The sequence below is a fragment of the Lissotriton helveticus genome, chromosome 5_1 (genome assembly GCF_964261635.1).
Source record: "Lissotriton helveticus chromosome 5_1, aLisHel1.1, whole genome shotgun sequence".
Lineage (NCBI taxonomy): Eukaryota > Metazoa > Chordata > Amphibia > Caudata > Salamandridae > Lissotriton > Lissotriton helveticus.
The window spans coordinates 910,917,679-910,945,153 of NC_136065.1; the positions used below are offsets into that span (position 1 = coordinate 910,917,679).

Genomic DNA, 27,475 nt, shown 5'->3' on the forward strand with positions numbered 1-27,475 from the left:
CGCTACTGCACGAGAGGGCACCCACTTCACGGCACAGGCTAGGTCCTGGGCAAGACTAGATTACATCCTCATTTCCCCTCCGCTCAGCCCTGCGCTGATTCGAGCGCAGCACTTAGCCAGGACTTATTCCGATCACTCGCCTGTGAAAATAACATTGAGGGCGGAGGACCTGGGTCCACCGAGATCAGCCTGGCGATTACAGCCTACAATGCTCCTAGACACTGTATTTCAGGAGGAGTTGCGAGGGGAGGTTTTAGGCTTCTTCAATCGTAACAAAGACTCTGTTAGGGATGTAGAGACAATTTGGGACGCCTTTAAGGTGACCCTGAGGGGAATCTGCATAGCAAAGGGGTCGGGAGTACTTAAGAGTATATTGTCCACACTGACTTAGTTGGAAACTGAGCTCAAAACGCTTGAAAGATCGCTGGCGGGATGCCCAGACAGATTAACGCTGTCGCAATTCAGGGAGAAACTCACGGCATACATGGATGAGGCCAAGAGGGAGTCCAAGTTTAGAGGCCGATATTGGACGGCTCGTAGATACGGCGAGGGTGGAAGACCAGGGAAGGTGCTTGCTGCGACAATCAGATTGACACGACAGCCAAATACCATACTGGAGATTGATGGACCGGATGGGCTAGTATACAGAGACACAACACAGATACTTAATGCTTTTGTCGCGCATTATACCGCATTATATACAACCACTAGAACGGGGAAGCTTCACTTACATGACTACTTGCAGGATATAACCTTGGGGTGGCTGAGCGACACCCAAAGGACCTTTCTAAGTACCCCATTTGAAATAGATGAAGTGCATGATGCTATCATGCATATGCAATCAAGCAAGGCTACGGGTCTCGACGGGATCCCGATAGAGTTCTATAAAACGTATATTGATTTTATGGCACCGGTACTGCGTGAGGTCTATGAAGGATGCACTGGAGGTCGGACATCTCGCGCCATCCATGCGCATAGCTCTTATTACATCTTTGCTTAAGCCCGGGAAGCCGGCGGTTAGTTGTGATTCCTATAGGCCCCTGTCGCTACTAAACTGCGACGTGAAGATACTTGCTAAGCTTATAGCTACACGCATTAACCTGATTTTGCCTAATCTGATTTTACCCGACCAATCGGGCTTTGCCCCTGGCAGGGCGACGTCGCACAATCTAGGCACTTTTTTTACAATCATGAATAATGTCCATGAAGACTTACCTATGGCGACCATTTTTTTGGACGCCACTAAAGCCTTCGACTCCCTGGAATGGCACTATGTGTTCCAAGTATTGGAACGAATGGGCTTCCCAACTATATTTATATCTTGGATCAGACTACTATATGAGTCGCCTGTGGCCAAAGTGACTATTAATGGCCGGCTGTCACAAGAATTCCCCATCACAAGAGGCACGAGACAGGGGTGCCCCCTGTCTCCCCTGCTGTTTGCATTGCTACTGAGCCCTTAGCGGCGAGACTGCGGCAGCGTCATAACGACAAGGCGTTACAATGTCACTCTTTACATCCGGGATCCCAGTCAGAATTTGAACCCAATCCTCAGGGAGTTTATTCGCTTTGGAGAACTCTCCGGAATCCAGATAAATTGGGGGAAGTCGTGCTTGTTTCCCCTCACGGCGGCCACAGTGAAATTCAATTTAGACTACCCCATTGCCTGGTGCGAGGAAGACTTCAGATACCTGGGGATCCAGGTGGCAAGAGATAGAGAGGAATTGCTGCGGATTAACTATGGCACAACTATGTCCCGTATCACTGACAACATCACAAGATGGATCACCCTTCCACTTTCTATGGCGGGCAGAGTATCACTCATAAAAATGGTTGTGCTGCCACAATTGCTTTATTTATTTCTGAATGGCCCATACTATCCTGGAAGATTCTAGCTCCGATCGGAGCTTACTCGTTTTTGGTGTGGGGTGGCAAAACGGCTCGACTACGGTGGGATGTCCTCGTTAGACCATATATCCGGGGCGGCTTCGGTATTCCCAATTATGAATTGTATTATTATTCTGCTCAGGCACACTATGCTTACTTTTGGATATACCAACCTCTGTACATGCCCCAGGTTGCGGCGGAACACTGGCTTGCCCATCCAATCCCAATCAAAGGGGCATTGTATGCTCCCTTACAGAGTAGAGATCGGACGCCGTCAACGGTAATGAGCACTGTGAATGCATGGGCTCGATTGAGGGCTATGCTAAATGCCCCCATGCTGTACTCACCATTACTACCGCTTACCTATCATCCAGACATGCCCTTGTTACAGGAGGCGATTTTCCATAAACTGACTAAACGGTTGCAGATAACAACATGGAGAGACTTGTATGCCGCTGGAATCTTTCGCACACTAGATATTCTGGGGTCTGAAGGCCCCGTCCCCTCTTGACACTTTCCTCTATATTAGGCTGCGCCAGGGACTGAAAGCAATTACGCCTGACTTGCCTAATGAGCCCCCAGCCTTTGAGCCACTACAGCGTATACTACGGGACGAAACACCCAAGAAACTGATGTCCACAATATACAGAACTGTACATACATTGAGTGACATACCACCGCTTGCAGCCAAGACACACTGGGATCGGGAATTAGGCATGGTGATTACAGACAAACAATGGGAATTCTGCTTGCAACAAACTGAACGTGTTTCATCAAGCAGCAGATTTAGGATCATACATTACAAATTCATACATAGACTTTATTATACCCCAGTTTGTATGCACAGATTTCACCTGCGGGACACTGACACCTGCGATAGATGCAATGCCCCCGGGGCTGACTTCCTGCATTTGGCATGTGAATGTGAGGGAGTGCAGGACTACTGGCGTCAGGTATTCGTGGCGGTGTCCAAGATGATCCATGCAGACATGGCGCCCTCTCCACTACTCGCTCTGTTGGGGTATGTGGAGACGATACCGGCGGCACACCGTAAGTTTATTGCGCTGGCATTTTTGGTAGCCAAGAGGAGGGTAGCTTGCAGATGGGGAAGAGGCAGAGCCCCTAAATTTAAGAACTGGTTACACGATCTCACATACTGTCAGGAACAGATTTCTACATATTCTGAACTACTACCGATTTCCTCTAGGCCGGCCGATATTTGGGCCCCATTGAAGTGTCATCTGTTGGAAAATGATGACCCCCACAATGCAGACATAACACCTTTCTCGCAAATTGGGTGCCCTAATGAGAGTCCCTCTGAACATCTGCACGAATGTTTTTAACATATGGGTAGCCAGGGGGGGGGTTGCAGTCCTGAGCCTTGGCGGACTAACGATACACTACAAAACACTCTACCTAGCCTACAGGGCGCGGATCATTTCGACTGATTGTTCATCCTTGTGGTCCCCTCTCGTGTATGCGAGGGGGCATGGCTCTTTTCTAGATTAATCTGAGACAACTGTATCACTGAGAAATTGTTATTGGCATTTGACCCCTGCATTATAACCCGAACAATGATCCATGAATGAAGACATACTCCAGTGACTCCATGGTTTATATTGACATGTAACTTCTGTTTTGTTGTTGGCCCGGACACATGTGCGCATTACTGACTATGTACCGTAATGTATGACTATGTATGCACCATTTTTGATGTTCACCTGCAAAAACTCAAAAATAAAGTTAACAAAAAAAAAACACTGTTCTGCCACCACGTAAGCATAAAATAGAACTGGTATGTGGGGGCCCTAAGCACAAACCTATAGGAACCACCTCCAATGCGCTATTCACTTTGCAAGATAAAGTATTTAAGTAAAAGAATTTCTATAAATTAAATTCACCTCAACAAGAAGTCACACATGAAACTCTTTGATACTCCCATTACTTTAACTAAGAGCAAAATGTTGATGGAATCAACTGCCTGAATTGCTTATTGTATTGTAATTGCATTTATATAGCGCTTACTACCCCTGACGAGGCGTCAAAGCGCTTTTTCGGCTGGTAGCACGCTACTCCGGGACCCATAGAGGATTAGTGTTGAATTAGTATAGTGAAACATGCAAGTACATTTTAAGTGGTGGATAGGTTAGTCAGTTATTTGGATTTGGAATGATAGCAGAAGGATAGAGGAGGAAAAAAAGGTTTGTATTTGTATAGCGCTTGTTATCCCTGATGTGGTGTTGAAACATGCTATTCAGGAAGCCCATAAAGGATCAGTGGTGAATTAATATGGTGAAATATGAAAGTAATTTCAGTGGTGGATATTAGTCAGTTATTTGGAATGAGAAGGATAGCGGAGAGATAAAAGGGGAAGAAAGGTTTGCATTCATATAGCACTTTTCATTTCATTGTTACCCCTGATGGATGTTGAAGCGCTTTTCTGGCGAGTAGCACGCCACTCCGGAACTCAAAGGATTAGTGTTGAAAATTAGTATAGTAAAATATGAAGTAATTTGAGTAGTGGATATGTTATTCAGTTATTTGGGTAGAGAAGGGTAGGTGGCGGGATAGTGAAGGGAAAGAGGTTTGGATTTATATAGCGCTTGCTACCCCTGATGGGGTTTTGAAGCGCAAGTAGTACGCTACTCTGGAACCCATCAGGATTAGTTTTGAATTAGTATGGTGAAACATGAAAGTAATTTTAGTGGTGGATATGTTAGTCAGTTATTTGGATTGAGAAGGGTTGGGGAGGGGTAGAAAAGAGGGAAGAGATTAGAAAGGTTTGTTTTGGGGGAATCGGTACAGTAAAAGAGGTGTAAGATGATGCAAGGAGGGGTAGAGTAGGAGAGAGTTTAGAAAGGGTTATTCTGGGGATCATAGTAGTGGTATGGGGTTAAATGAGAGAGTGGATTAAGAGGATATATTGAGCGAAGTATAGGCTGAGAAATAGGGAAGTGCATTGGAAATGCTAAATTAGAAGAAAGTGAGAAATATATAGATCCATAAATACATTGAAAGTATATAGATGCATAAAGGAGGTATATATATTAGGCAGCATTTCTGGCCCTGGCCCTGGTCCTGGTCAGTCTTGATCAGGCTCAAACAGGCAACTACGCTTGTCCTCTCTGCCCTTAACAGGCTCAAATTGGCAACTACCCTTGTCCTCTCCACCCTTAACAGGCTCAAACAGGCAACTACCCTTGTCCTCGGCGCCTGGGCTGAGACGCCCTAAGCCTGGTCTTTTATAGCCCTAGTAATCAGGTGACCCCGTCAGCTAATGGGAACCCTGGCCCTAACACTATCCAATCACAACACTAGCCCAAAAAATCTAGAACCAATAAGAGACCAGGACCTTACAGCCAATCGTAGCCCTAGTCCCAGCACCCAATCAGTTCAAAAACCCTACGTACAATAGAGGCCCTAGCCCCAACCGTAGTCCCACCCTAAATCCAAGCAACCAATGGCACAGGAAGCCCTTGTCCCTACTTCCAATAGAAAGCCTAACTCTACTCTTAGTCCCACAACCAGTCCAGTAACCAATCACACCAGAAGCCCTAGTCGCTACTTCCAATTAAAAGTCTAACCCTAGCTCTAGTCCCAACAACCAATAACACAGGAAACCCTAGTCCCTACTTCCAATAGAAATCCTAACTCTAGCCTTGTATGTTTGGATTTATATAGCGCTTATAACCCAGGGGTCTCTAAGCGCTTTGCCTTGGGAACCCGTCCTGGCTTTTCCCTGTGAGATAGCCCCTACAGGGCATCCCCAAGGTGAAAGCCAGGCATCCCGCCGCGGGGGGCCGTTGTGGAGATTAAGCAAGCTTAATGCCCAGAGTTGCAGAGTGTGAACCCATGATTAGGTCAGGCACCGAAGCGAGAATTATCGAGTCCGTGGACATTCGAGCTCGAGACCCTGCCGCGTCGGGAATTGAACCCTGGTCCCGGGTCTGACCTCTGCTTCAGGGTCTGCCTGCTCTAACCAGTGAGCCATACTTCTCCAACCTTGTGCCAACCTTACATTGATTGAATCACAGACCCAGAAACCAATCCGAACACTCAAATACCCAACCAATGAGGACACTAACCCTAATCCAATAGAAACATCAGATACAACCACCAATCAGTGTACACATGTACCAAACAATATCAGACCATATAAGGTCCCCGCGACCTCAGACAAGATTTGCTGGCCATGGAGTTGGAAGCTGCTTTTCCTGTTCAGAATCTCCTAGGAGACAGACCGGCTCAATCCACACTTTGGACTTCTGCAGGTAAAGGCCGCACTAACTTGAAATCTAACAATACTGTTTGAATAAAACTTTACTCCCTCTACTGGTCAAAAAACTAAGTGCACAGTCCCTAGTAAACACAGTTTAAACAGCTCACAGAAGTGCCCTCTGAAGTAGAATATCGCTGTTGCGCGGGGGGGGCAGGGGGGCTGATTTCACTGGCTTGTGAACACAAAATGGCGTCTGGGGTGCACTGTTTTAACATACAGGTCTTAGCACAGAGCAAAGGAGTAATTTGGAGGGAAAACTGAAAGTCATCAGCAATGAGAGGGAAAAACTACAGAGTTTGGACTGCAAATCCCACAATTCAACACGTTAAATGGAAGCAATCATGGGCAGGAAATAACACAAGTTTAAAACACAAAACAGGTGATAAAATATCCAATCACAGGCAGGTTAAAACTACAATGTTAAACTGTAACAACCACAGGCAAAGACAGAAATCACAGAAAGGGAAAATCGTTTTTTTTAAAACTTTTGTTTTGGGGAGGAGAAATGGTGGTGGAAATGCACATCTAGGTAATTAGTTTAGATCATCACCAACTACTAGGCAGAGTTTGGGCGTCTAAATCCACTTTTTCTAAAACAAAAAGTTAGTAGCGATAAGACAACCTTTTGGAAGATTAGAAGAAAAGCAGAGTTCCTTATTCCAAAGAACATTTTCACCAAGTTGGCAAATGCTAGCTCCAAGAGCAGGAAACAAACTTAACCACAACAGAGGAATGGAGAAGAGGGAGGTGTGACAGGAACTTGTGATGACACAAACCCAGACATAGAAACAAGAGGTAACTACTTCTAAATCCTCCCCATACTGGCTCTTAAAGGAAGAGCTAACCTTAATCTGAAGTTATAAGGGAAACTGTAATGGTCCAAAAGAAACAAGTAACACGTGGAGCCAGACCAATGACGGCCATTCACCACTGCCCGCCTCCAACATGAACTTTTTTTAGGAAGTCATCAGGCACTACTACAATTTTAGGGATGAATCACTGATGTCCTGAGCAATGGCTAATGAGAAACAGAGAAAGAACCCCTGATTTGCACCCTTCTTTAGCATGAAATCTGGTTTGTACATGGGCACACTGGAAATAACAGAAATAGAAGGCTCTAGCACACATCTCCGAGTAAATGTAACTACTGCAATGTAAGATTAGTCAGCCTAACGTATAGAAATCAGAGTTGAAGAGAAATCAGACACGAAGAGAAATAAAGAACAGAAAAAGGAAGACCATGGGCAGACAAAAAGAAAAAAATATGAGCTGGATAAAATGTATGTGACAGATATCATGTTTGCGGTTTCTAACACTGCTCAAATGCACTTTTCACTACCCAAACTCACCAAGACTATACATGAAACCACATTCCAGAACCAATTTCTCAACTTGTACACAGAAGATAGCAGCATCAGCACTGGTGATAGAAAAATAAATACAAGAAATCTGCAACACTGAAGTTACAAATTGATCAGCAAGAGTTAGAAATTGGGAAAATCACCCGTCTCACACATATAAAACAAAAGAAGTACATAATAAAAGGAAACAAGGCACAACTTCAAAATTGACTATGAAATCACCATCACCACTGTGACAAAAATGGCAAAAAAATACATAAAATCAACCCTGGGGCCAAAAACCTAAACCTAAAACACTTCTGTCACACACCAGAGTGATGGATAAAACACACAGATCTACTAGAGAATCAATATTTGGTAAATTTGATAAAATAATGACAACAAAATATAATGATGTAAAAGAATGACGGTTGCAAGGGGCATCTCTTTATAAAAATTAAATAAATATTGATCACAATGCAACCATAACAGCAAGGTATTAAAATCCAGCCGTATTCCGCTTCACTACATATAGTAAAATTAAAACAGTAACCACTTTATTACACACTTAAAACAAGCATTTGCAATGCAATAGGTCTCGCATTAGCAACGTTTGAGCTATTGGTATTGTAAATGACAAATGTATTATTTATGTGTTGGTTTTGAAAATAGTGAAATTAATAGCTTTTTTTTTTTTGGCAGAGTTTTATATAGCGCAAACTAGACCCGAACCGAATCAGGTATCAGAGCGCTTTACATAGCACCAGTTACGTTACATGAGGACGAACACACATTCATTTTAGGCACGGGGAGATTAAGTGATTTGCCCAGAATCACAGGTTTTGGCGTCGTTACCGAGACTCGAACCCAGATCTCCAGGTCCGAGGTCGAGCGCCCTAGCTGTTAGGCCAACTCCTCTCCCTTTGTCATTTACAATGCCAATAGTTTTAACTTCCGCAAATGTGACACCTATAGCATTTGTAATGCAATATGTGTTATATTTACGTGACTTAGATGTATTGATATTACAAATAACAATGTCTTAATTTTTTAAAATAATTAATGCTTAAATAAGTTATTGTAATTTAGAATGGCAATAGCTTAAACTTTTGTAAATAAATTTTGTGAAGATTATGTTCAGTGTATTTTATTGTGACGAAAATCAGAAGTGAAATATTAACATTTTTTGTGACATTTGTAATACAGCTTGAAACATTGAGAGAACATATTTGAACCAGTTGTTGAATGGTTGCACAGATTGATGCTGTGGTGGCGCTGAGTGATGTTGTAGTGGCGACGAGTGATGCTATGGCGTTCAGTGATGCTGTGGCGTTCAGTGATGCTGTGGCGTTCAGTGATGCTGTGGCGTTCAGTGATGCTGTGGCGTTCAGTGATGCTGTGGCGTTCAGTGATGCTGTGGCGTTCAGTGATGCTGTAGTAGCGCATAGTGATGTTGTGGTGCCCCTGAGTGATGCTGTGGTGGTGCGATAGATCGAGTGAGGGCGCTAGATAGATCGAGTGAGGGCGATAGATAGATCGAGTGAGGGCGCTAGATAGATCGAGTGAGGGCGCTAGATAGATCGAGGGAGGGCGATAGATAGATCGAGGGAGGGCGATAGATAGATCGAGGGAGGGAGGGCGATAGATAGATCGAGGGAGGGAGGGCGATAGATAGATCGAGGGAGGGCGATAGATAGATCGAGGGAGGGAGGGCGATAGATAGATAGAGTGAGGGCGATAGATAGATAGATAGATAGATAGATAGATAGATAGATAGGTAGATAGATAGATTGATAGAGTGAGGGCGATAGATACACAGATGGATAGAGTGAGGGCGATAGACAGAGTGAGGGCGATAGACAGAGTGAGGGCGATAGACAGAGTGAGGGCGATAGACAGAGTGAGGGCAATAGACAGAGTGAGGGCAATAGACAGAGTGAGGGCAATAGACAGAGTGAGGGCGATAGACAGAGTGAGGGCGATAGACAGAGTGAGGGCGATAGAGTGAGGGCGATAGACAGAGTGAGGGCGATAGACAGAGTGAGGGCGATAGACAGAGTGAGGGCGATAGACAGAGTGAGGGCGATAGAGTGAGGGCGATAGATAGAGAGAGTGAGAGAGTGAGGTAGTGAGAGTGAGGTAGTGAGAGAGAGAGTGAGTTAGTGAGGTAGATAGAGAGAGTGGGGTAGTGAGAGAGAGTGGGGTAGTGAGAGAGAGTGGGGTAGTGAGAGAGAGTGGGGTAGTGAGAGAGTGGGGTAGTGAGAGAGAGTGGGGTAGTGAGAGAGAGAGTGGGGTAGTGAGAGAGAGAGTGGGGTAGTGAGAGAGAGAGTGGGGTAGTGAGAGAGAGAGTGGGGTAGTGAGAGAGAGAGTGGGGTAGTGAGAGAGAGTGGGGTATTGAGAGAGAGAGTGGGGTATTGAGAGAGAGAGTGGGGTATTGAGAGAGAGTGGGGTAGTGAGAGAGAGAGTGGGGTAGTGAGAGAGAGAGTGGGGTAGTGAGAGAGAGTGGAGTAGTGAGAGAGAGAGTGGGGTAGTGAGAGAGAGAGTGGGGTAGTGAGAGAGTGGGGTAGTGAGAAAGTGCGCTAGTGAGAGTGAGCTAGTGAGATATAGGGTGTGGTAGTGAGGTAGAGAGAGTGTGGTAGTGATAGAGAGAGTGAGGTAGTGAGGGAGAGAGAGTGAGGTAGTGAGATAGAGAGAGAGAGTGAGAGTGAGAGTGAGGTATTGAGTTTTTGTTGTGTGTGAGGCGTATTGAAGTAAGGACAAAGGAGTAAGAGCAATTAATTGTTCTAACATGCACTTTTTTGGATGTGTATTAAAATAAAAAGGGTTTCATTTCTTATGAACATTGCGCCATGTTATGGACAAGGCTAAACATGGGCTGCTGGAGAGAAGTAAAACACTAGGGCCAGCGGAGCAGGCACGCAGGGAATAAGCAACTGCAAAACAATTATGCTGTGGAAAATTAATTCTGAGATGAGCACAGAATGTCCACGATGGAAAACGTAGAGGCTTTGCTCCCCACCATGCACCGGGTCCACACAAACACAGTAGGTGGTGGCCGAGGGGGAGAGATGATAAATTGTACATTTGTAATAGCGTTTCACTGTGTAACTAATTAGCTGGGTATCTCTTTCTGCCATCAAATGTTAATGCATTGTCCTTCAATCTTGGCAGACAAGATTTCTACGTGGGTGAGGGAACAGAAACTACATTTGAAGGTTGGCAGTTTTACATAGGCTGGCTGGCTGGCTCTTGCTCGGCTCGAGGTATTTTTTTAACCAACCTTGAGCCCACAACGAGCCACGCTCCACGGGAGGCGATCTGGACTACTGCTACATGCAGCCGCCGAGACCAGGTCTGAGTCCCGGTAAATCTCTGTGCCTAATGAATATGTATAAGCCTGGCTTGGTTTCAGCTTGAGGCTCCGAAAGGGCTCGGGCTGAGCAAGAGCCAACCAGACTAGAGCTTTTCAGTGGCTGTACACCTCTGTTCACGTGGTGTCTCCGAGCGGCTGTATTATTAGAGGTAATGTTACTTTGAGATTTGAGCATATAATCCTTTGAGCAGCAGGGTTTCGAGCGGCGAGGTGGTGCCAGGGAATAAACTGTGAACTCTTTCGCTACCTGGTTTCGCAAGAGAACGTGTCATTAAAGTGCATGTTGAAGCAACAGATGCTTTGCCCCGCTCTAAATAAGAAATGTGCATTCTCTGGCTTTCTGCTCATTGGCCATGGCCTGTCTGCGGCGCACTGCTCCCTCGCTCTGCCTCGGTAAAAAGAGCACTGTGCCCCTGTGTGGGAGAAGATAACTCCCTGGCTGATGTATCATTTCGTGTGTGCGTGGCATTGGCAGCTGCTGAGCTGTCCGCGGACGTGCGCCGCACACACACCGATAAGGGCCCCAGAGAAGAGTTTTGGCGAGGTGTGTGAAATGTGCCATAGCTCTGTTGAAAGGAGTTGGGAGGGGGGGGAATGTTGGAACGCAGCCAGGGGGACTCGCCTGCCCATGGAAGGATGCGGACACTTCTCGTGTCCTTCTGGCTAATGGCGCAACTCGTGCAGCTATGTCCTCAGTGCCTTTTGTCATTTTAAACTCAGAAGCCAGACTTTAGTTTTAATTATTACCAGTTCCTCAGGGATTTGCATTTAACATTTGAAGTCTGTTAGTGCAATGCGTCTGGACGTTAGCACGTAAAAATATGATTGAATTACGCGCATCCGAAGAGGCCCAGTTTTTCTGTAACGCACCTCGTAATATGTAGGTAGGTAGTTATTTTATTTTATGCGTTTTTATATAGCGCGGACTTTACCCGAAGGTATCAGAGCGCTTCACAATAGGAATAGTAGTGAACCATGAGAAAACAAATTACAAATCAGCATGTTACAAAAGCCTGAATTAATAACCTCTGTATGAAAGGTATTTTATAAGCTATTGACTTACCAAGTAGGTAATCAGACCAAAAAACAAGCCCAACGAGAAGGGGGGGGCTGGGGGCGGGCGGGCACCACAACCTTTCTCCAGCGGCGGTCGGGGGAAATGGCAAAACAAAAGGGCCGGCAAAAAAAAAAAAAAAAAGAAGTGAACGCCCACCTCCGAATGACGACGAAAAAGGGGCGGGACTTAAAAAAAGAGGCAGAAACGCCCACGGATCGCATCAAGGCGGGCAAAATAGTAATTGACACACATCTCTTCCAATGGCTAGCCTCTATTTACGAAGCTAGCCAATGGAAGAGAGAGGTGAAATAAAGCCCCACTGTTGAAATCATTAAATCTTCGGCTCCGCCCCCAGCTTCGCTGAGGGACGGTAGCCTCGACCTAAAAAGCCCACATGCCAGAGCTACAGCATCTCACTCCATCATAAACAGAAAGTGAAATCCTTCTTTAATTTGTTTCTCGCAACTACTATACTATTCTGCTAAACTAACACCAAGCCTAAGGAGACGTGTTCGACCACTCTTATGGTAATCAGCAATTGTAAATTATAGTGGAACTGTAGGCTCCACATAACTGATTTCATACATTTCCAGACAGAGGAGGCATATTACAGAAAATAAGGAAATGCCCAACTACAGAGATTACCACCTCCAATCCAAAGAAAGAAGTGGAGCCACCCAGTGAAACCATCAACACAATCAACCAATGGAAAGCTGTTGTCACAAACCACACAACTAGTCCATAACACAAAGCAAATAAAGAAACTTGGCAGAGAGTAAATCCGTCAATGAATATACGTATTGAGCAACCAGAGTAAGCATGCCTATGATAGAGTGCTACCAATGGATAACCCCCTGATTACGAAACTCTAAGGAAGCATTTCATTATGGCACAAGGAGCACCACAAAACTTAAGAAACACATCAATCATGAAAGCAAGTTAAAAATTACCTGTGTAAGACTTAGAAGAGAAATCCATAAAAATGTAAGTCTCACTAATCTTTACTTGAGGCAAAAACATCAAACAGATGTATGGACTCCAAACAGAAGAAGCTTATCAAAAACAGAAGGGACATCATAAGAGAAGCACAAAAAAACAGTAAAAGGAAAAAGCACACCCTACACATGTGAATTTACGACGGTTATCAATCATAAAGGAACTCACAAAACAGCAGAGAATGGAAAGCTCAGAATATCAAATACAGAAGGGAATTTCAAGCAGATTCAAAATAGATTGACAGGAGCTCAATACCAACCTTAAAAGACTCAAATATGCATATTAAAATAGGCCAGAAGACCACATACTAAGCACAGAAATGATCAGTTGTTAATCACAATCTTAACAAGAAACATCGATGTCAAAACAGTGGCTAGAAAGAAACATGTTTTAGAGGCAGGTCAATCACCATTATAGATTAATTGTTATCAGGGATACAAAATAAAATAAAAGCAAGGACTGAAATGGGTGATGGTAATATACTACAAACAACTGGCCCGTAGTGTAATTCAGATGAAATTCAGGTTATATGTAGTCACAAGAGGCACAGATGAGACAAACCTTCCTTTTGTCAGAAGTCGTCTACAAGATACCAAGACATAATCTATAATAAGTAATTTTTGGGCACAATTGTCAAACTTATAATGCACCTATAGACTATAAGTAAAAAACATTCATAGGAGATACATACTATGTTTGGGCAGCCACAACAACAAATGGTGAATGGATGGGAGGGAGAAAGTACAAGTGTTGGGCTTTAAACACACTGTGAAGGGACCCAACAAAAAGACTGATTAATGTTTTGTACACAATCTTTACGGAAGAAATAAAATAAAACACTACCCAATGGTTTACTCATAATAGTGACAAAATCTGCTGATTCAGTGATTTACCTTCCACCTGTCAAACAGGATAGGCTTCAGTTGATATCATAGCAATTTGCACTGCGCACACATCACTCAAATTGATACTCATGAAATCTCATTTACAAATCATGTATGACATTATCGTAAACAGAAAACATGAATGCATCTCATAACTACCAGCAACCCCCACATGAATATCTGACATGGAACACACCGCTAAAGGAAAAATTCAAAACTTTGGCTTAAAGCTTAGAAATATGGTACAATAGGAAGTTATCCACATAAGGGGGAAGAGAGAAAGCATGGAATGTGGAAAGGTGCACATAACACAGACAGGATGCTCTGAAATATCTAATAGGACATCACCATGGAACAGTGAAGAAAATACATCTGGCGCCTTTTGGCAACGACATCAATAAGGCAAAAATTCATTTGGGGAAAACCTGCAAATGTATCACAAGATAACCCATCCAGAAGCTGTAAGATCGATTGTATCACTGCAACACCGAAAAAAAAATCTTTGAATCCAAGATAATTAAAAAAACAATAGTTAGAACACAATCTAATTCCATTCCTCTGCAAAAGGCAATCTTCCAGAGATTTACCTCCCCACCTTCAAACTTTTGCTAACAACAGAGTTCAGGAAGCTGGCGAAAGATCTCACAAACCTGCAGGACGAGGATGTTACTTCACACATTATTGTGAGCCTACGGAACTGGTAACTACAGACCAAATATTTGAAGAAAAAAAAACATGAGGAACAATAGAAATTACTCCGCTGACAAGACTCCAGGATTTTGACATACAGAAACTAAATAGAGTGGTAGACTAAAAAGACCACCACCACCCCCCCCCCCCCCCAATTCACCTTAGAGGAAGATCGTCACGCAACACTATTCGTCTAGATGCATCAACACCCAAAACATGTTAGAGCATAATATTCTGCTTAAGACTGTAAAACAATGGACTGGAAACATTACCATGAATATGATTGAACCAAAAGCTGACATTTAGAACCAACTAATCAAAATAAGGCGTTGAATTAACAGCTAAAAGACTCATGAGGTGTGCTACAAGGATTACGATTACTGAATTAGAGGAGCGTGAAGCTCCCCTAATTAAGAATACCTTTTATAATTTAAGATACATTCAGACACCACTTTTATTTCACAGATCAGTTTTACAAGTAAACGGGGATCCAACATTAACCTATCACTCGAAGCACTAAGCGATAATTTTCCAATCACTAGATATGGCCAAGTTGATCATTGTAATGCAATCTCCATAAGCTATTGTTAAAATCTTGGTGACAAGTAGCGAGGCACATCAAAGCAAACAGTAAAGTTGGCAATCAACTGGAAGAAAATGAACTGTATCTGACACTCATAAATGAGCATTTTGCTGAGTAGGCGAGAACCAAAATTAAAGATCCATGTTCCACACCCAGAGAGTTCTGTAATGGGGGCCCAGGATAAATAAAGAAATTGGTAGATTGCATTTGATTCTTTGTTCTTCCACGTCTGCCAGCCAAATCACAAACTTGAAAGTCTGGGCAGATGCCTAAAAATGCAAGGCTTAAAACAATGGAACACAAGCATACCAGCCATCAGGGTGCAGTGCTGCAAACTACTTACTTTTGATTAGCCATTGGAATGGCACAGTTGAAACTACTATTTTGGCATTCTCAAATGCAGGTAAACTAGGTGGTAATAATAACCCCATGAACGTTTGCCTCAGTATTTGCTCTTTTGTGCAATAAAAAGTATAATATTTACCCTCTAAGCATCTATTCGAAGCATTTAGTGCTGCAGGTGCACATGCTGTGCCCACTCCTGCCATCTAGTGATGGGCCTGGACTCTGCAATTGGTTTTTCTCGAGGAAGTATTTTATGGTTGACTGATCTGTGCATCAGATCTCCTCCTCCACCTCGAAACAATGTGCATGGTCAACTGCTCCTTTGTTAGATTGTAGTGTTTTTCCCTACCATACTGGAATTGAGAATATAGTCAATGTTAGCGTTTACAGTTGAACACTTTTTAAGTTGTAGTGTATATGTGCCACCATCAAATACCTGCCGGAGTAGCAGGAATCTGCAGCACTACACATCTGAATCTGCAGCTGTACACGCTATGAACAGATGCTTACAGGGTAAGTAACATACTCCAGTCGTAGCATGTGTGGGCTATAGATACACATGCTATGCGTAGACTGTAAAGCAGTACTCCTCTCACAGTGGCCTTAGGCATCAGATGGTGCATTTGCTTCAAATTATGTGCGTAGAACTGTTTGTCCCGCTACAGCTTGTTGTCAGGCTTGTATATCCACACAATAGTGTTTGGTAAAAATGTGCAGGTTTGTTCATGTTGCAGCTTTACAAATGTCTGTTGGCGGGATAATTCACAAGAAGGCCATTGATGCTCCCTTTTTCCTTGTGGAATGAGGCTGTGGCATTGTGGGCAGTGTTTATTTTGTTTCAATACTGCAAATCTGTTTACATTTTACAATCCATCTAGCAATTCCTGCTTTGGAGACAGGGTTACCTTTCCTCGGATTTGAAAAAGCTACAAAGAGGTGCAGTGTTTTATTAAACGTTTTTGTTATTTCCACATAATACATAAGGGCTCTTTTAACATGTGGAGTAAGTAATGCCCTTTCTGAAACAGTCTCTAGTTTGGGAAGAAAACCAGGAAGTCTAATGTATGATTTAGGTGGAAAGGTGATACTTTAGGTTTATGCATAGTCTAACTTGGTCTCGGAATACTTAGAAAAAAGGTTCCTAAATAGTTAGTGCATGTATTTTGTTTACTTTTCTTATTGGTGCAATTGCAACAAAGAAAGCCACTTTACATGTTGAAAAAACTGTATTTTGCACTTATGCATCGGTTCAAATAGTGTAGACATTAATTATGTTAACACAATGTTTAAGTTCCATGATGGCACAGAAGGTGTTCATTGTGGAATTGCTCTTTTGAATCCCTCTATGAATACTTTTATGACTAGTATGCGAAAAATAGACTGAGGTCTTCTGTTTTCCAGATATGCAGATTGCTGCTAAATGCAGTCTTATAGACGTGTATGCTAGATCGAGGGGAGAGACAGGGGGTTAAGTGTGAAGACCCCAGCGTAATCTTTGTTCAGAGATTTTCTAGATACTTATGCATATTCAGATATGGCTTCAATCACGCGGGGTAATGCTGAATCAATGTCCTCTGAAAAGATGAGCACATCATCTGCACAAACTGCTACTTTTTGTGGGCCTGATCTAAAAGGAATTCCTTTAATGTCTGTGTTAGCTCTTAGCCCTTCCAGAAGTAGTTCAATTGCCAGCACGAAAAAGATGGGTGGGAGAGGACACCCTTGTCTCATACCTTGGTATAGTTTGAAAGTTTGGAACATGTAGCCGTTGATTCTGATTGCAGCTTGTGGATTAGAGTCGAGAGCTAGCGTCATATGGATGAAATAGTTTCCCATCTTGAATTTACCAAGGGCAGCACTGAGGAAGGTCCAAGAGACGTTATCAGAAGCCTTTTGTGTATCCAGAGCAATGACTGCAGTGGGGGAGTTTAGCAATTTGGCCTTTTCGAGGAAGTGACAGAAGGTGTAGATATTATCACGGCCGAGTCGTTCTTTAAGGAATTCGGTCTGTGCTGGGTGAATTAAAAGATAAAGAACATTTTGTAATCTGTTGGCCGATATCTTAGCATAGATTCTACAATCTAAATTTAGTAAAGAAATTGGGCAGTAGTTTTTGACGTCTACAGGATCTTAAAGCTCTTTTAGAATCACAACTATTGCCGCCATGGAGGCAGTGTCTTGGGTGTTATCCTTTTTGGCAAAGTGTGAAAACAGGTTGTGTAAAGGTATGAGGAGAGAGGAAGAATATGACTTGTAAAACTTACATACAAAACCATCCGACCCTGGGGCATCTCCTGGTTTGAATCCCTGAATGGCCTTTACTATCTCAGCATGCGGTAAAGGTTTATTAGGAAGCTCTCTAGATGATTCTTTGTTTAGTTTTGGAAGAGAAAGTTTATCTAGGAAGGTGTAGGGATTCTATTTTAATGGGATTATCGGGGTGATAGAGCTTTTCATAGATGGATTTAAAGGCTTCCAATAGTGCAGCAGGAGACGTAAGATTAAGATTCACCTGAGTCTTAATGGCAGAGACATTTAGTTTATTTTTCCCAAACTTCTGATAACTAGCCCTATTCTTACTAATCATTACTACAGCTTTCCTAACTGCCACCCACTTATGGGTTCCGTTACTCAGAATTTCATTAAATTTGTATTCAAGACTCTTTAGTTGAGGCAGTACTATCAATCCTCTAGTACAGGGGTCTCCAAACTTTTCTGTAATAAGAGCTACTTATGTTGTAATAGTGACCACATCAGACAAGATTACATTAGTGGCCACTATATACAAGATTACTAGACGTGATCACCTCAGTGCATCAGGCATGGTTTCCAGCAGCAGCGTTAAAAAAGGTAACATTAGTAAAAAGTCTTCCCAACACTGCATGATATTTAAATCAAATAGCAGATGTAAATATATTTTAAAGATTCACCTATTTTTCTCCAAAAATCAGTGTATGATTTCTGAAAATATTCATATCTTCATCTCAAATACACACTTTTCAATGTTGGGTTTACGTATATTAATTCAACCAAACAAAAGCTAAAAAACTAGTAGGCTAGGCTGCACACAGGAGAGCTACTTACAGATAGGTGCTGAGCTACTGGTAGCTCACAAGCTGTTCTTTGGAGAAGTCTGCTCTAGTATGTCTAAGAGTGCTTTCAAGTTTTTTAATCTTGAGTTTCAACTCATTCAGTTGTTGATGATCCTTCCTATTCTTGACTGCCATCTGGTTAATCCTACAGACTCTGATAATGGCTTTTAGAGCCTCCCAGAACACGTTAGGAGGGGTATCTGTATGTTGTTCTCATTAATACAGTGACTAATATCTGTTGGATCGAGTGACACATATCGCTATCATCAGTGATAAGATCACTCATTCTCCAGTGCTTCCAGAGAGGTAATGGGGTGCCAACATTTGGTTTACATGCAAGGTATGCATGATCAGAGATTAAAATTGGTGCAAAGTTTGGCGACAAAGTGTTTTGAAGAAGAAAATCCTTTACCAATAAATAATCAATCCTTGAGTAGGAGTTGTGTGACTGAGTAAAAAGTGTATTCGCTTCCAGTAGGTTTGTGGATTCTACAACCATCCAACAGTTTGTATGATTTATATAAGTTTAGGAGTTGTGTATGAGATCTGGTGGGTCTAAACTGCATATTGGAGAAACTATCCAAGGTGCCATCCACAGAGAGTTTGAACTCTCCACCTAAAATCATACCATTATTCTTAGGTAGGTCAGAAAAAACACAGTTAATATTAGACCAAAAGGAGGGCTCACCATTATTTGGGGCAATGATGTTGACCACAAAAAAGCTGAATCATCCTTCTTCAATGACATAATAAGCAACCTGTCTAATTGATCGCGTTGGTATAGAGACGCTGAAATATTCAATTTTTCAAACGCGCGAATAACCCCATTTTTGGATATGTGCCAGAGAGCTAAACCAGCCCTAATTGAAGTTTACTGCATCCCTGGACACTATTCCAGTTTCCTGAATAAGATAAATTTCACCTTGAAGTCTGTAACAATAATTAAGAATTTGCTTTCCGTTCAACAGGGCGATTTAAATCTTTTGTATTAAGTGACAGCACTTTTAAGGACTGCTGAGCATAAGCTTACATGTGGACTCAACATTACATTCTGTATAGGGAGTACACCAACAGTCTTGTCATTAATGTGGTGCAGAATGTTACAGTTGTTGTATTAATGCAATATGGGAGGTGAAGGTAAACACGAACCTGTGCTGGCACAATCTATATTACAGTGAAAAAAGACGAGTCCAAAAGGGAGAAAGTCAGAGTAGAGGAGAAGAGGATGTACAGAGAGAAGAGTAAAAACAACAAACCCAACCCCAGCAAAAAAAAAAAAAAAAAGGTGGGCCCCTCTAAATCCACCTATCATTAAGAAATGGGAGCAGGGGGGGTGAGCATCACAGTATGTTCCACAATGCTAATTAACAGATGAACGATCTGTTTGTACCTTAAAGGTTTAAAGATCATAGCTGTTGAATGTTTCATGGGTTTAGTAGAGCCAGTTGAAGAGATTGTTGAGGGAACTCTGCGTGCCCTTTCAATTTCAAAGTCTTTGTACGAGGAATGCAAGCTTCAAGGAATTCAACACATGGACTGGCGAGTCTTCCACCCCTGCTGGAAGGCAAATTGTTTCTGCAGTTTCAGTTTTCTAGGTCTGAGACAGCATTAGATAGGTGGACCACTTTAGCATTCATCACTTCCAAGATTATTTGCGCTTAGATTTATCATCTTTAAAGCAACTAATGTGAGATTCAGCTTCTGTGATTCTCCCAACCAGGTTTCTGAAGTCCTTGGATATCTAGTTGAATGAGATCCGTATTCGTCTTGGTACTTTGGGCTAAGTCATGTAAAGAGGACAAACGCTGCAGAATAAGATACATGTTAGCCAAGTAATCGGTTTTGGACTTTAGAGGTGGGTCCAGCAATGGAGGCGTAGAGTTAACTCTCTTGAGCCAAGTTTTTGAGTCCTTGGTTCCCTTTAGTTCTTTGTATTTTGTGAAAGCCATGTGGATAAAAAGGAGGGAACCCAGGATACCCTCAATCAGAAAAAGCGAAAAGGCAGTTGCCAAGTCGGTACCTGGAGCAGTGCTGATGAATCCAAAGCAGAATGTGGGATCATTGATTGATGATGGGATGAAGTTGTTAATCTCAGTGGGCAAAGTGACTAACAAAGAAGATAAAAAAGTTGGGAGGAAAAAGTTTCCATCAGTCGCCTTCACTAACAGTGAGCTCTGTATGTAACGGAGTTGTAGCAAAGAGGAACCCTGTTTAGGAGGGTAAAAACACACTGATCTTTATGTGAAGTGCCACAGATAATAGGGTTTATTGCAGCAAAGTGAGCATGTAAGCAACATGATGGCAGCCATTTTGTCACGATCGGGGTTCCCCGACATTTAGTGGAGTTGGCAAATTTAAGAAAGTATTATCGATCCAAATAACCCCATAGAGTGGACCATAATGGTTCTTGTTGAGTAGGAGGCTTGGATTTTAGGTATTTGTAGTCGTAAAATTAAGCCTACAATGTCGAGACGTTCATTTTGAATGCCCGACCTTGAAAATCACACCAGTTGCTGAAGTCCGTAAAGAGCCAATCTTTAGAGGGACACTTGTGTCAGGGAGCACTACATGAGTGTCGGAATGCGAACATTCCCCAAAACTACGTTTTGGAGTGGAATCAGATTTCACAGATCGCCATAGGTGCACTCGGTCATGCGGAGCAGCTCAATAAAGCGCCCTTTCTCATAAGACACAGGCCATGCCAGGAGCTACTAATATTACTGATGTTGTAATAGTGACCACGTCAGGCGAGATTAAATTATTGGCCACTCCATGCAAGATTACCAGGCATGATTACCTAAGTGCATCAGGCAGGGTTTCCAGGAGTAGAATGAAAAAAAACATTTATCAGTATGAAATATACAAGGCAATATACAACATATAGCTGCAAAGCCTCTGGCACCAAGGTAATATTTATAATAAGTCTCTCCAACTCTGTATAATTTACCTCCCAAACATTGTGCTTTAAATATATTTTAGAAACAGAACCATTTTTATCCTAACATTTTCTTAGGAGTTCTGAAAATATGCATATTTATGTCCAAATACAGGCTATCCAATTTTGAAATACATATACTTAATTCAGCAAAGCAAAAACGTCTAATTTAGTAGAGTGGGTGAACACAAAAGAGCTAAATGTAAGCATCTAGCTACCAGTAGCTCACAAGCTCCTTGTTAGAAAAGCCTGGTCTTAGATATACTTTTTGTCACCTTGCTAAGAAACCAATCTTCATGATAGAAAGTTGTCCTATCCGGTCATGCAAGGAGGGATACATGCCGTTAAACCAGATTTTTACCTGCAATCATCGAATGTTGATCCTGGAGAGGACAGTGCAAGACGCTTGCGTAGCTCATCACGCTCACGAGTTACTTGACGGAGTTGAACCAAGATGGTTTCAAGCTTCTCGCTCATCTGCCTTTGGTCTATGATTGCCGGTGGTGGAGATGATTCTTTTCCAACTGTACCTGGTGAAAAAGTAGCATGGGAATTACAAAATCTGCAACGGATTGACTCTGAATTTGAAAAAGTTGCTTGGTTACCCAAGTCTCAATGTATTCTTCATTTCACAAAAACATTTTATAATGCAGCCTTCACACTGACAGAAGGAGCTTTGTCCTCTCAATACTGTAATTAATGCTTTAAAGAATACAACTTCCGAAAACACTCTGGTATCCAAAGGGATCAAAGGGTTAATATTAGTTTTTTTCTTATTCAAATCCCGAAACTCTACAGAATTTTGGAAGCAGAATTCAGCACATATGCCCTTTTAATAGAACCACTTCAAATCCTAACATTGTGCTTTCAAAGCCTTAATTTCATTCCATGAAGATTATTCTGACAAAAATTATTTTTACTTGAGTAAATGCCATTAAAATACTATTTGTGGCGCCAACAGCAAAGACTGGTCAACAATATTACCTGCAAACTACAGGCAAAAGGAAATTAACTAACAGGCCCCCTTGAACACCACCAGTAATCTTTTGCAAGTAAGGAGATTATATCATCTGTCAATGAAGCTGCTCTAATGAAGCAATAAGGGAAAGATGAGTGGGTGTATCTACATCCCCATCTCATATTACTTACTAGCCTACAACAAGGAAAACGCGTTACTGGAAATGAAAGGACCCCTTTCAATGAAATTCCCAGTCACAATTCATAATAAACAGAAAGGAATAATTAGTATAAGGGGAGTCGCTACTACAATGCAGTTGCTGGATCTCCTCAGATCTTCTAGCGATCCTCAATTACGATGAGAAAATAGGATTGACTGGATTCTGTGCCTAAAAGCAGCCATTAAACCAAACCTCAATCCCTCTACACCATCCACACAAGTAATTTATCTTGTTGATAGACAACAGAGACCATATCTCGGCCACTATACAAGGCAACAAGCATTGGCAATGCCTACGAGTCTGGCTTTAAAGGAATGTTGTATGTTAATGTGAAGTATTACAAGTTACTGGCATGGGAATGGATTTGCATTTGTGTGGAAGCAAATAACTGGAGAATACGAATGATGTAGATTACAAGATCAGGCATCTCTTGTGATGTCTAACTAAACCTAAACATCCATGTAGGTTAATGACTGCCCTTTTTCCATCTGTACTGCTGCCAGAGAAAAACATCATAAATTATCTAGTTATCTACGACACTTTAATTGCATTATGCCATGTGTGTCTGAGAAGTTCAAGCTGGATAAATAAATAATATTATCACACCTGTGTGGAGGTCAAGCACTTTTTGTGGAAGCACACAACTTCTTCCCAGTCAAAATATGTACTACTGGCTCCCAACATTTGGGCGGAGCCACAGCCCCTCTCTGCTGATACTCAATGTTCTGGTGAGAGATGGTCTGTCAACCCAGACTATAACAAGCATTTGCAATGCAATAGGTCTCGCTTTATGCAAGGTTGAGCTATTGAAATTGCAAATAACAATGCCTTTTATTTTAGTTTTCGTTATTACAACATAAATAAAAGGCATTGTCATTTACAATGCCAATAGCTTAAACTTGTATAAATGCGAGTGAATGTAACCCCACCCTGTGTTTGTGGGGCTCGGCCTCTTCTCAGCCTGAAATTGTTCTAGGCAAACTCATAAGGTGTGTATATCTTAGGTAAGCCGAGGCCACATTGGCAGACTAACATCTATATTGCTGTGAGTTGGGAAAGGCAGTGCCCTGGGTTTCTTCATTACAACTGATAGGTCTGTGAGCGGGTTTGATTTGGGTGAAAGGAGTACCACAATGAGTTAATACTCTATGAGAGCCGAGAGACAGGTCAGTGTGTCATACCCTTAGTAATGTTATTGCCACATGGTCCTGCACACACCTTTCCACACGGTCCTGGGGTCCCCCTGGCGCCCTCACGGTCCTCCACACGACATGGTGACGACGCTAAGAAGGCAGCTGAGCTCAGGGCAGCGCCTGAAGGAGAGTGGCATGGCGCTAGGGGTCTACGGTGGCCCTGCTGTGGGTGGAGAGGCGGTGCACAAGGAAAGTTGTAGCCCTCAGTCGAGAGACAACACCCCGTGTCCCCATCACCCCTGGAGTTTCCAAGTTTAGGGTGGGGGAGGGGAGCAGGCCGCCTGGACATTGGATACAATACCCCGAGCAGGGCAGCACCCCTGAGAAACGAACCCCTCAGGGCAGAGTGGGTGATTGGCTCAGAGCATATAAGACAGGCCGTGGCTGAAGTGACGTCACGACCCAGTTATCGCCCCTGGAGTTTCCAAGTTTTAGGAGGGTAGGGGGAGGGGAGCAGGCCACCTGGACATTGGCAGCGTTCCTGAAACAAGAACATGAGGGCGGACGGGGTGATTGGCAGAGTAGGATTGCGATAAAAAATAGGACCAGGCACCTAAAAAAAAAACTTGTCCTACGTGCGGATTGTACTTTTTCGCAAAACACTGCTATCGTGTTTTAAGTATTATGAAGTTCTCTAAAAAAAGGCGTGATTTCTTAACTTTGCTGAGATTTAGAAAAAATGCAAATATTTCTAGGACTATGTACACAGAGGAGTTCACAGTTGTGAACCATACCTGATTATACATAGGGTCACTTCTGCTCAGGCCCCCCCACCCTAATTGCATACATTAATGGGTGGAACAGCCAGAGTCCGGGAGTGACACCTCCACCCCCTTGGTAAAAAGGTGGTAATAGCGGCCCGTCTGCCTCGGAAAAGCCGCTCGGGCCCCCACTGGCTAAACGGCACAGACACGGCACAAAGCGGCCACCACACTGGCCAAAAAAAGCAGGCCACAGCTGCAACTCCGGTACAGGCCCAGAGCTCGTCTTACCAGCCGCACCCTGGAGACTGGCACAGAGGTGATGATACACCATGGCCGAGGTGACGTCACGACCCGAGTCCCCTCCCAGTCATCGTCCCTGGAGTTTCCAAGTTTAAGCAGGAGAGGGGGAGGGGATCAAGTCGCCTGGACATTGCTAACCAGGGTCTGAGCAGGGCTGCACCCTTTGAAAGAAAACGGGGTAGGGGGTGGATTAGCACAGATATCACGAAAGGCCACTTAGAGTGATGTCACGACCCCTGCACTTCAATGGGAAGTACTTCAACATGGATTGTGTCCACTAAATTAAAATACGTCAATGAATGAGAAAAGGTGGGATGCTCGGCAGGCAGAATAAAAGGAATTCCTGGAAGTCCAGATGGTTGTATCATGTAGGTAAAGAAACATATGGTAATACAAATTTGTAAACCTCAGAAGAAAATAAAAACCAAACAAATATGTTCCAAAGGAAGTCACTGCTGGGTTAAGCGCCCGTCAATAAGATGGGCAGTTTTAAAGAGGAATGGATCCGGCCAATTTCTCAACCGGGGGACAAAATAAGGCCAGTAAAAAGGTTATCGGAAGGTTTTGGTTTACTTGCATTTTTAAAACAGCTATGACTGTATTGCTGCAATAAGACAATCATCTATATGTATATAAAACATACTATTGACTCTCGTAGTGGAATAGGGCCCATGCCGTGTGCCGCTTTGTACACTATACATAGAGACTTGAAACAGATCCTCTCTTTACCAGGCAACCAATGTAAATCTCTCAGGGCTGCAGTCGTCGAGGTCCTACGTTGCCTATTTAGAGCCAATTTAGCTGCCATAGACTGGACTCTCTGTAATCTCCGTATGATGTATTGTGGGGCTCCCAAATACAGAGCATTACTAGTCCAGTCTACTAAGAATTACACTCTGTACCACAAGGGAGCGAGTATCCTTGAGCAGGAGCGGAAGGATCTGTCGTAACAGTCGCAGCAACGCGAAGCATGCGTTGGTCGTTCTGTTAACCTAGGATTCCATCTGGAGATTACCCTCCAGTTGTACCCCCAGGTTACGCACAGTATTGGCCGGGGTTAAAGGGTCATCCCCTGGGGTGAGCTTGAACTCCGACATTAGCGATTGGTGCACATTAGGAGAAGGACAGAACAGCACCTCTGTTTTCCCCCCATTAAATTGTAGAGAGTTCTGCCTGAGCCATCCTGCTGTCTGGCGCATACAATCTTGAAACTTATCCATCGGTATCATCCCTTTCCCTTTCAGGGAAAACACCAATTGGGTGTCATCTGCGTAGTTTACCAGATCGATATCGAAGGACTTGATCAAAGAGAGAAGGGGACGCAGATAGATATTAAAAAGGATAGGGCTGATCGCCGATCCCTGCGGAACCCCAATGCGCAACTAGCGACTGGCTCGCCTCATATGGAGGCAGTGACACCATCTGTTGCCTTCCGGTAAGGTAGGAACGTAGCCATTGCAAGGCACATCCTTTTACCCCCATCGATTTTATTCTCTCCAACAGTACTGTATGGCTCACCGTGTCGAATGCGGCCGACATATCAAGTAATACTAAAACTGAAGATTCTTCCTTGTCTGTTCCCATCCGAAGATTGTCCGTAACGGTGACCAAGGCGGTCTCAGTACTGTGGCCGGGGCGGAAGCCAAATTGATCCTGGTCTAGTAGGAGGTTGTCCTCCAAGTATCCAGACAAGGTTTTACTGACTATTTTTTCTAAGACTTTAATCGGGTAGGGTAGGAGAGATATTGGTCTAAAATTGGCTGGGACCAGGGGATCAAGGGAGGGTTTTTTGAGCAGAGGCGTGATTATTGCCTTCTTCCATATTTCCGGGACCACTCCCTCTTCTAAGGATTGGATGCAAATTAAACGCAACCAAGGAAGGGTCTCCTTAACAGATCTTTTCCAGATTCTATGGGGTAAGTGGTGGAGGGGGGAGCCAGATGTAATGCTCAGGGCCAACTCATTAAACCGGTCTTCAGATGGAACCTGGAAGTTTTCCAAACAGGTAGCTGCAACAGTATCTTCTCCTGATCTTCCGATCTGGTCAACCCAGTTGTTATTATTATTGGGGCCTAATTCACCCACGATCGTACTAATTTTTTCCTCGAAATGTGCCGCGATCGAATCACAGAGTTTCTGTGATGCGACCACCTTGTTACTTGTACATGTTGGGTGTGATAGATTCTTCACGATGCTAAACAGTGCTTTAGTGCTATTCGGAGCATGCAAAATAGAGTCAGCGAAGAAATCTGCTTTGGCCTTAGCAGTGCCTTCCATGTAGCGGGCCTGAACTAATCTTAGTTCCTTTCTATCTATATCCACGTAGTTTCTCCTCCATTTTCTCTCTGCCCTCTTGCAGCTAGAACGTAGAGCTTTCAATTCCTCACTAAACCATGGAGCAGAGACTTTCTTCCTGTTTTTAAGTCTCTTAATAGGGACTAGCTTATCCAGGGCTCTGTCAATAAAATTGCAGTATTCCTGATAGTTTTCCTCGATGGAACTAGATGGAACAAACAGATTTTGGTTAGGGGGTGTCAAATATAGCTTATTATTAATTAGCTTGGCCCATTCTCTTCCCTGACGGAAAGTAGTCCGATGGCTATTGCTAGTCTCCGGTCGGGGGTTAAAATGTGAAAGTG

At 43.2% G+C, this 27,475-nt stretch overlaps 1 protein-coding gene across 5 annotated transcripts in view; it reads right to left on the minus strand.

Annotated features, from left to right (window-relative positions):
• DLG5 (discs large MAGUK scaffold protein 5) overlaps positions 1-27,475 on the minus strand; it is a 957,981-nt gene that overhangs the window by 822,142 nt on the left and 108,364 nt on the right. For all 5 annotated transcript variants that reach the window (XM_078643375.1, XM_078643374.1, XM_078643372.1 and 2 more), the window contains exon 3: positions 21,823-21,991. In XM_078643375.1, coding sequence (XP_078499501.1) covers positions 21,823-21,991 — 169 coding nt within the window. The remainder of the gene's footprint in view (positions 1-21,822; positions 21,992-27,475) is intronic.